This window comes from Gadus morhua, chromosome 13, assembly GCF_902167405.1.
Source record: "Gadus morhua chromosome 13, gadMor3.0, whole genome shotgun sequence".
Taxonomy (NCBI): Eukaryota; Metazoa; Chordata; class Actinopteri; order Gadiformes; family Gadidae; genus Gadus; species Gadus morhua.
The window spans coordinates 9,567,718-9,577,717 of NC_044060.1; the positions used below are offsets into that span (position 1 = coordinate 9,567,718).

General features: G+C 44.8%; 1 protein-coding gene across 5 annotated transcripts in view; it reads left to right on the plus strand.

Annotated features, from left to right (window-relative positions):
• Positions 1 to 10,000, plus strand: part of LOC115556599 (dedicator of cytokinesis protein 3) — a 64,321-nt gene that overhangs the window by 44,259 nt on the left and 10,062 nt on the right. For 3 of the 5 annotated variants that reach the window (XM_030373711.1, XM_030373714.1, XM_030373715.1), the window contains exons 24-36: positions 119 to 311; positions 539 to 666; positions 832 to 978; positions 1,871 to 1,969; positions 2,138 to 2,232; positions 2,438 to 2,513; positions 6,152 to 6,252; positions 6,612 to 6,670; positions 7,535 to 7,683; positions 8,034 to 8,119; positions 8,669 to 8,695; positions 9,170 to 9,265; positions 9,729 to 9,789. In XM_030373711.1, coding sequence (XP_030229571.1) covers positions 119 to 311; positions 539 to 666; positions 832 to 978; positions 1,871 to 1,969; positions 2,138 to 2,232; positions 2,438 to 2,513; positions 6,152 to 6,252; positions 6,612 to 6,670; positions 7,535 to 7,683; positions 8,034 to 8,119; positions 8,669 to 8,695; positions 9,170 to 9,265; positions 9,729 to 9,789 — 1,317 coding nt within the window. The remainder of the gene's footprint in view (positions 1 to 118; positions 312 to 538; positions 667 to 831; positions 979 to 1,870; positions 1,970 to 2,137; positions 2,233 to 2,437; positions 2,514 to 6,151; positions 6,253 to 6,611; positions 6,671 to 7,534; positions 7,684 to 8,033; positions 8,120 to 8,668; positions 8,696 to 9,169; positions 9,266 to 9,728; positions 9,790 to 10,000) is intronic. The other 2 variants (XM_030373713.1, XM_030373712.1) reach the window with 2 other exon arrangements.

Genomic DNA, 10,000 nt, shown 5'->3' on the forward strand with positions numbered 1-10,000 from the left:
CCTCCTCCTCCTCCTTCTCCTCCTCCTACTCCTCCCCCTCCTCCTCCTCCTCATCTCTCTCCTCCTCCTCCTCCTCCTCCTCCTCCTCCTCCTCATGTCTCTCCTCTCCTCACTGCAGGCGGCTCTCCTCAGCTCCTTCCCGGCTATCTTCGAGGAGCTGCTGCAGGTGTTCTCGGTGCAGGAGGTGTGTGAGTTGGTGCGTGGGGCTCTGGGCTGCATGCCCTCCACCCTGCACATGGGACACTCCATGGACGTGGTGAGGCTGCAGTCCATCGCCCGCACTGTGGACAGCCCCCTCTTCGCCTACCCAGGTCAGAGGTCGTCAGCTTGTGCTCACAAGACACACATACAGAAACACACAGGAACAAACATAACAATTTATTTTATCAATCAATATTCAATATACAGTTATATCTTTCTCGCAGTGGCTGACTGCCTTCCTGCCTATCTACCTGTCTATCTGACGGTCTGTCTGTCTGTCTGCCGGCCTATCTGTTTGTCTTCCTGTCTATCTTCCTGCCTGTGTGTCTGTGTGCAGAGTCTCGCAGGATTCTACTTCCTGTGGTATTACATCATATCCACCTTCACCTACGTCAGCAGAAGGAGCTTCTGATCTGCTCTGGTATCCTCAGCTCAATCTTCTCCATCATCAAGACCAGCTCTCTGGTACTGTTTATACTAAATCTACATTGTATGCTATATACACTATGTATGCAAACTTTAAACATGCAACACACCGCAGCTCATCACGTCCATCACCAAGACCAGCCCTCTGGTACTATATATACTATAGTATATAAATAGAAATGTCTTCTTCTCTCATGATATCAGGATTCATCAGTACAGGAGGAGGTGGAGATGATGGTTGAATCCCTATTGGACGTATTGCTCCAGACCCTGCTGTCAATCATGAGCAAGAGCCAATCCCAGGAGGCGGTAAGGGGTCATCGCTGTCCGCAGTGCACCGCTGAGATCACTGTTAGTAACTAACAATATAATACTACTATTGATCATAAATCATTAACTCATTCATTCATCCATTCCTACTTCTACTACTACTACTATTATTAACTGATCATTCATCTATTCATATGATGAGATCACTGTTAGTAACTAACAATATGATACTACTATTGACTCATTCATTCATTCCTTCATTTATATTACTACTACTACTATCTCATTCATTCGTCCATTCATCTGATAACATCAAGGTTAGTAACTAACAATACTGTACAACTATTTACCGATGCATTAATTAGTTTATTACTACTCCTACTACTATTCACTCGTTGATGCATCCATTCATCTGATGAGAACATTGGTAGTAACCATCATTACTACTACTACTACTACTACTACTACTCCGGCAGTGATCGGGACATGTAACTAGGTCTTGAGCCGGCAAATACCGATCCCATTCCCACGGGACCCTATGCAGGAATCTACCTGAAAATGTATTTATGGGAATTACTTCTTTCCCATAAATGTTAAAGGGGTTTGAGTATCTAACAATGCATCATATTAAATCATTCATTAATTCCAACATTCATTCACTACTGCTATTGACTCATTCATTCATTTGATGAGATCACATTTAATATCAATATGCTGCTATTATCAACTTATTATTTAACGAGAATATACCTCTACTACTACTACTGCTGTTGCTACTACTACTACTGCTACTAATAATACTGCTCCTACTACTACTACTGTTAATTTGTGAAATTTTAGTATCCACATTCTGACTCATTCTTATCCATTTCCATGTGTTGTTATGAGTGTTGACCTTTATTTCATGGTCCTGATTGGTTGGATGTTCTCTTCTGATTGACTGATTTCTGGGTTCCTGTCTTACTATTGGTAGGGGGAGTATGTGTCCTGCCTGCTGTCCCTACTTCGGCAGATGAGTGACACCCACTTCCAGCACCTGCTGGACAGCTTCCAGAGTAAGGAGGAACTCAAGGTACGTTGTCACCTAGTTAACTAGGACCTATAGATTGATGAATGAATGCCAACGGTTTTATGAGGCATTCGTCCAACATGCCAAGAGGAATCCAATGAACTTAGTTTTAGTCTCCTCTCATGTCTCCTCTTCTCCTCTCCTCTCCTCCACTCCTGTTTCCTCTCTCAGGAGTTTGTGTTGAAGATTCTCTGCGTGTTCAGGAATTTGATGAAGCTCAGCATCTTCCCCCGTGATTGGAACGTGATGAGACTGCTAACTAGCAAGTAAGACACACACACACACACACACACACACACACACACACACACACACACACACACACACACACACACACACACACACACACACACACACACACACACACACACACACACATACTGACACATATTGCATAGATGTGTAAACTTTTGATCAAACTGTTTGGGTGTGTGTGTGTGTGTGTTTGTGTGTATGTGTGTGTGTTTGTAGTATCATAGTTTCAACGGCTAGGTTTCTTTCTCCTGCCATTCACAAGAACTTCAACGAAGCCGACTTTGACTTTAAGGTGAGATTCTTTCTTCTTTCTTCTACACACACACACACACACACACACACACACACACACACACACACACACACACACACACACACACACACACACACACACACACACACACACACACACATCTTCCAAAGTACACAGTAGTTACTCCGTGTATCGCTGCACCGTGAATTGCTAAGTTTGTGTACACACGCATCTGTGTGTGTGAAGTCATGCCGGTGTGTGTGTATACTGTCAAGTAAGGTCGATTTATGGAGTCCAGGAGACAGTGCAGAGGTGGAGAGGTCTGTGGGTGAATAAGGGCTGGGGAGGCATGGGCTGTTGGGGAATTACCAAGGCCTAGGGAGATGTGGGGATATTACCAGTAGGGGCTGAAGGATGTTAAAGAGGCATGGGGATATTTAACTTAGTTTTACTTATGTATCAGTTTTACGTATCATTTTTATTCCAAATCATAGAATCATATATGATGTTTTGGTATCATCCTAAATCTATCCTTTTCTTTTATATCTATCATTCATTGTAAGATTTATAGAATCATATATCATGTTTTAGTATCATCATATATCTATCTTTTTATATCTATCTTTTTTTTTTATATCTATTATTCACTATAAGATTTATCATGTTGTTTTGACATAATCGGTTATGGAAGACAGCACTTAGAAAGATTAAAGCACTTGTTGGTGAAATTATGTTGTCCTACACTTATGAGATGTTGTATTGTTGTATTGTTTATCTTACACTTATGATATGTTGTATTGGTGTATTGTTTATCATTATATGGTGTATTTTACTTATTAGTATAATTTGTGGAACAAGTAAGAACAAATCTGAAGGCAGAGTAGGCGCCTGGGAGTACGTGCCTGAGATTGTCCCTTCCATGGTGAGTTGGGAAAGTACCAAGGTCACAGTGACCTGATTGATATAAGAGAAAGGGGAGGCAACAGAGGTAAAACTTCCAGATAAAAAGGGCTGGAAAACGCAGAGACAACGAGAGATCAACCCGACGGGGACTCCATGCAGGACAGCCCTGGGCCCTTTGCGATCTCCGGACTTTCGGACTTAGAAAAATCTAGACATCCTCTCTCCAACACTCTACAGATACCTAAAGGCTTACCCTCCCGTCGCAAGGGGAGATCTCTCCCATAGCCCAACGGGGCTATGAAGGCTATAGCCTTCCTGGCTGTGGGACCATTTGATGAGACCTTCCTGGCTGTGGGACCATTTGATGAGACCGACCCTCCGTGCCTGAGGAGAGATAGAGAACCCCTCTCTCTCCCTCGGGCGACACAGGACCAACCCATACCAGCGCTGCTCTCCCTCTGACGACGCGGGAGCAACCCGTATCAGTGCGGGGGCCGCTCGTTTCCCCAAGGGAGCAACGGACATGAGGAGAGATTAAGTCCCCATCTCTCCTTGCCTCACACAGCTGAGGGAAGTGTTGGACGTAGTGTAGAGAGGTGAAAAATCAGGTGTCTAAATTATTGTAGATTAAATCAGATTTATAGACAAACCCACCAGGATGTGTTCCAGGTGTATTTTATATCACTTATTTAGAAGTGTCACTGACGGCATTTTATTAGTCACTACATTATATGTATTATCATACTTTTTTGATGGCCTTCACCGCTTGCTGCAATGTCCCAGATATTAATTCTGCGAATAAAACTATATTCAAACCATTCCTTTTCAATCATTCCAAGGATCACCTAAGGAGGAGGGTAGGTTAGAGCTTCAGTGAACGAACCAACTGTTCTAGTATAGGCATCGTGGATCTAAGAGGTTACCTAGTACAAAGAAATCAAACGTATCCCGGAAGTTAGTAATCTCCAAACTCTTAAAACAATCTCAGCAAATTCACCAAGTGCACGGATCCCAGAGGAGAGCCATCATAACAGACGCGATCGGCACGGCACATCTTAGATTCTCCCTTACTCAGTGCATTGAGACAGGCCCAGAAGAAAAGACGACTCGATCATGGAGAACGACGACGAAGGAGGAAGAGGTGACCCCTCCTCAAACCACGGAGAAATCCCGGGAGACCAGAACGGCCAACCCCATGTGGCGGATGAGACAAGCCCCGAGGCTACAGCGTCTGGATCGAATGGGGTCATGGCCCAGGGAGAGCCCAAAGGGGGCAACGGAGGGCCAGGAGCTGCATGCGAAGGAGAAAGAGAGGTCCTACCTCTGGTAGCAGGGGCCGACTGTCACCTGCTGTTCTATGATGAAGGACCTAAGAGTTGGGCCGGAAAAATACAGGAGATAATAACAGACCTACACAACGGGATAAATGAAACACTGGTGTGGTCCCAAATTATAGAGGGAATCGAGAAGTTTGAATATTATATATGCTCTGTCCCATTGAAGGAGGGTTTTAAGTATAAATATGTAGTTATTGCAGGTGTTAAAATGTCCGGTCTAGGGAAAGAGGCTGGCAGGGAAGCGTGGTTAAAAGATTGGCATAAATGGCTAAGGGCACATGGGAAGGTCTGTGGTACAATCCGTGGATTGATCAGTCCCAATAAGACTTTGGACCCGTGGATATGCTTCCTGGCTGGGAAGCTTGGACTGGACCATATGTATGCGGCTGATACACCTAGACCCACGAAAATGAGCAAAAAATATGAGGAGGCAATGAGGGACCTAGGAGATTACCTTGCAGAGCAGGAAGAAGCGTTTAGTCAACATTCACGAGTACACTCACAGAGGGAGCGAAGACACCGGACGGGGTCCCCCCTCGTCAGAAGCGTCTGGTCAGGATGGCTGGGGGGGGGGGTTCTGAGAAAGGTGGCCACAAGTATGCAGTTGGCAGTGAAGGAACAGAAATCCTCATCATACTCAGAAAACACCTCGGAAGAGTATGAGGAGAAGGGCATCCCCCTAGGAGGGATAGGAGCAGAGGGTAAAGGCTCGGGAATCCTCAGTTGACTCAGACCGCTCATACGTAGGGAAACAGAGCATACAGTATTATGGGAATCGAACGGAATCACTCCAGGAACATGCGGAGCTCTTGAGACAGGGAGCAGTGGAAGAACTGGAGGCTCAGAAGAAGAATATATCTCTTAAAATAGCTGAGCTGCATGGCCAGAATGTAGGGAAGCGGAAGATGAAATCCCGGAGAAAGGAGGACAATCAGACGTCTGAATCCATCAAACAAGAACCTATGACACCCACGAAGGTGGCACGGAAACAAAGAAATCAAACGTATCCCGGGAGTTAGTAATTTCCAAACTCTTAAAACAATCTCAGCAAATTCACCAAGTGCACGGATCCCAGAGGAGAGCTATCATAACAGACGCGATGGGCACGCCACATCCCTGGCTATGGGTTATGCCCAGGGGTAGGGCACCGGTGTGAGTGGGGTAGGCGTCTGATGCAAGGTAGTTAGGGGCTGAGCGAGTCTCCTCACCAGCCTGTTACAACCGTTACTGGATACAGGTTTCGGATCTGACATTACCCATGTACCTGTGTGTGTTTGTGTGAGTTGGTGTGTGTGTGCGAGCGCTGTATGTGTGGGTTTGCATGCCTGTGTGTGGGTGCTCATGTGCCTGTGTGTGTGTGTGTGTGTGTGTGTGTGTGTGTGTGTGTGTGTGTTTGTGTGTGTGTGCGCTAACGTGCCTGTTTTTGTGTGTGTGTAGGTGTGGAGCTCCTACTTCGGTCTAGCTGTGTTGTACATCAACCAGCCAAGCTTACAGCTGGAGAGCCTGAGCCCTGCCAAGCGGAAGAAGGTGTTGGACAAGTAAGAACACACGCTGCAAACACTAGGGGCTAATGCTACATGAAACCAGCTTGCACTCCCTGCCAATGCCAGCTGCTTGTGGTCAAAATAAAGAACTTGTTTTATTGGATCGCACTTGAGATAATCTCGGATATCAATGGATATTTTCTAACAATTGGTCTGGGGACTACGGGCAACCTTTCTGGGGTTTTGATGTCTCCTCTTCCGTGCACCGGTCATTGTTAGCTGTCTTGATTACTTATTTCAGATGCTGGAGTTATATTATATATTTTTATTTAAAGTCTAAAGTTTCTCGACAGGATGTAAAAACATTGTTGTGATATTCTCCCTGTTCCCTTGCTCCTCCTCCTCCCCCTCAGACATGGAGACATGAGGATCCCCATGGCCTATGAGCTGCTCACCATGTGGCAGAACCTTGGTAAAAAACACGTCAATCAGTTGCATTATTTTACTCCAATGTTGACGGTATGCTTTAATGGTGTGTCCGCCTCACTCGTACGTTGCTTAGGATGACACATCTACTAAGGCCCAATCCCATTTCTACCCCTTACCCCTTCCCCTTCTCCCTTACCCTTACCCCTTCAAAACAAGGAGGAGGGGTAAGGGGTAGAAATGGGATTGAGCCAAAATGTTTTGATCTTCAATAAACTGAGAAATCAGCAAACAATTCTAAAAAAAAAACATATTCTGGAAAACAAGATCATGTTCTGGTATTTTAGAGTGCCAGAATAATCTGCTACCCCCTGTCAGGAGCTAGGGTTAGCTGTCGCTTGACTGATATCTTAATGGATTGGTGTACTGATTAGAGGCTGTGTTTGTATATTTATGTATTGTTGTATTTATCAGCGGATTCATTGGTGGATCGGTGCACCGATTAGGGGCTGTCTTGATGTATTGATTAGGGGCTGTACAAATTTGATTCTGTATTAATATATTTATTAGGGGGTGTATAGATTAGGGTGTTATCGATGTATTGATTAGGGGCTGTATAGATTAGGCTTGTAATGATGTATTTATTAGGGGCCGTATATATTACATTCTGTATTCATGTATTGATTAGGGGCTGCATAGATTAGGATGTGTATTGATGTATTGATTAGGAGCTGTATAGATTAGGGTCTGTTGCTGCATTGATTAGGGGCTGTATAGAATCGATTTTTTGTTAATGTATTAATTAGGGGCTGTATAAATTAGGGTGTGTATCGATATATTGATTAGGGGCTGTATAGATTAGCGTGTGTATTGCTGTATTGATTAGGGTTTGTATTGGGTGTGTTTCCAGGGGAGAACAAGGTGCACTTCATCCCGGGTATGATCGGGCCGTTCCTGGGGGTGACCCTTGTCCCCCAGGCGGAGGTCCGCAACATCATGATCCCCCTGTTCCACGACATGATGGACTGGGAGCAGCGCACCAAGGGCCACTTCAAACAGGTACACACACACACACACACACACACACACACACACACACACACACACACACACACACACACACACACACACACACACACACACACACACACACACACACAAACAACATACCAAAAAGGCAAAACAATGGGACAAACTCATTTATTACACTGTGTGTGTGTTTGTGTGTGTGTGTGTGTGTGTGTGTGTGTGTGTGTGTGTGTGTGTGTGTGTGTGTGTGTGTGTGTGTGTGTGTGTCTGTGTGTGTGTGTGTGTGTGTGTGTGTGTCTGTGTGTTGGTCTGTGTGTTTTGTGTGTGTGTGTGTGTGTGTGTGTGTGTATGTGTATGTGTGGGTCTGCTTGTGTGTGTAGGTGGAGGCAGAGTTGATTGATAAACTGGACAGTTTGGTTTCCGAGGGGAAAGGAGATGAAAACTACAGAGAACTGTTCAGTCTACTGTAAGTAAAAACACACACACACACACACACACACACACACACACACACACACACACACACACACACACACACACACACACACACACACACACACACACACACACACACACACACATACTTGACACACACACTTGACACACACCAGTGCAAATGCTTTGTATTTGCTTATTTGTAGAGCTGTTTCTTGTTTTTCTGCCTCAATATGGAAACTCTGTCTTCATAACAACAAACGGTGTTGCTAGGTTACATATCATAGTCTGTTAATAAGATGTAAGAGTCTGAATGTGTGATGATTGTGTAACCATGTCTAACAACCTGCTTTAAAGTGCACTCTTAACTCTCTTTGCTAACGCTCTCGCATACAAAGTCTGTCTAACTATGGAAGTCTCCCTCTAACTCTATCCAAATCCTTCTCTCTTTAACTCTAGTTCTCCCTCTATCTAACTCTATCCCTCTGTCTCTCTCTCTGAGAATAACCTCTGTCTCTCTGCCGTTGTGCCCTTGTGCCCTAACACCGCTGGTCTGTGTGTCTGTGTGCTGCGGGATTAGAACCCAGCTGTTTGGGCCCTACCCCAGGTAAGACCTTATCTCTCAGAGGGAACATCACTCACTCAGCATCCTGAATAGGAACCCTTTTGGAAGATGGAGGATTTTAAACTACATTTTGTCATTTTACTTTAGAAATGTACTCTGACACATGTTCTGAGGCATTTGGTCCAGAATATGAATATTTGATATTGTTTATATATCGCCCATCCCTAATGTTCTCTTTATTGCTACTTAGATGTAGGCTATTTGCGCTAACTTTGCGGCAGACTGAAATTGAGACTAGTTTTAAATCTCAAGACTTGCTAATCGCCCCTGTTACAGAATGTGAATAACATTCAACAGGAACATGAAATGAATAAATTGAAACTGATGGGAAATTGAATTCCCCTGAAATCCCACTGAACCCAAACTGAATTGAGACTTAATTGAGACTGAGATCAATTGAATGAATGAATTGTACCATGACTGAGATGATACTGAGTGGAGATGTCTGGTGTGCAGTTTACTGGAGAAGGTAGAGCAGGAGACATGGAGAGAGAGCGGCATCTCCTTTGTTACCTCGGTAACCAGACTGATGGAGCGTCTGCTGGACTACAGGTAGGATCTCTCTCAGTCTGTCTCTCTACCTCCCCCTCTATCTGTTTGTGAATCTCCCTATCCTCTCTCCGCAATTCTCTTGATCACTTGCTGTCACTCTCTCTCTCTCTCTCTCTCTCTCTCTCTCTCTCTCTCTCTCTCTCTCTCTCTCTCTCTCTCTCTCTCTCTCTCTCTCTCTCTCTCTCTCTCTCTCTCTCTCTCTCTCTCTCTCTCTCTCTCAATCTCTCTCTCTCAATCTCTCTCTCTCTCTTTCTTGCTCACTCGCTCTCCCTCTCTCTCTCTTTCTTGCTCATTCTCTCAATCTCTCTCTTTCTCTTGTCCTCTGTCTTGCTCACTCGCTCTCCCTCTCCCTCTTCCTCTTTTTCTATGTTGAGCGGATCATATTTATAGACATAATAACTAATGTACCATTACCGGTACTATAGCAGTATTAGTCGTAATGCCTGTCCACTCTTCCCTCCAGGGATTGCATGAAGGGAGATGAGACTGAGAACAAGAAGATTGGCTGCACTGTGAACCTGCTGGTAAGGCCTGCCTCACAATCTGCTCTGGTCTGGTCTATTGTGCAGTTGGCGAGCCATTGAAATCCCTTATGTTCCAAAAGAGTGTTCAGCAGCTCCAATAGCTATATCTTTCTTCTATACACAAGTAAGCCCATTCAAACAGGCCTGGCCATGGCGTTTTCTCCGATAGGGCCCACCAACAAACAAATCGGCATGTTTCTGTGTGTCCACA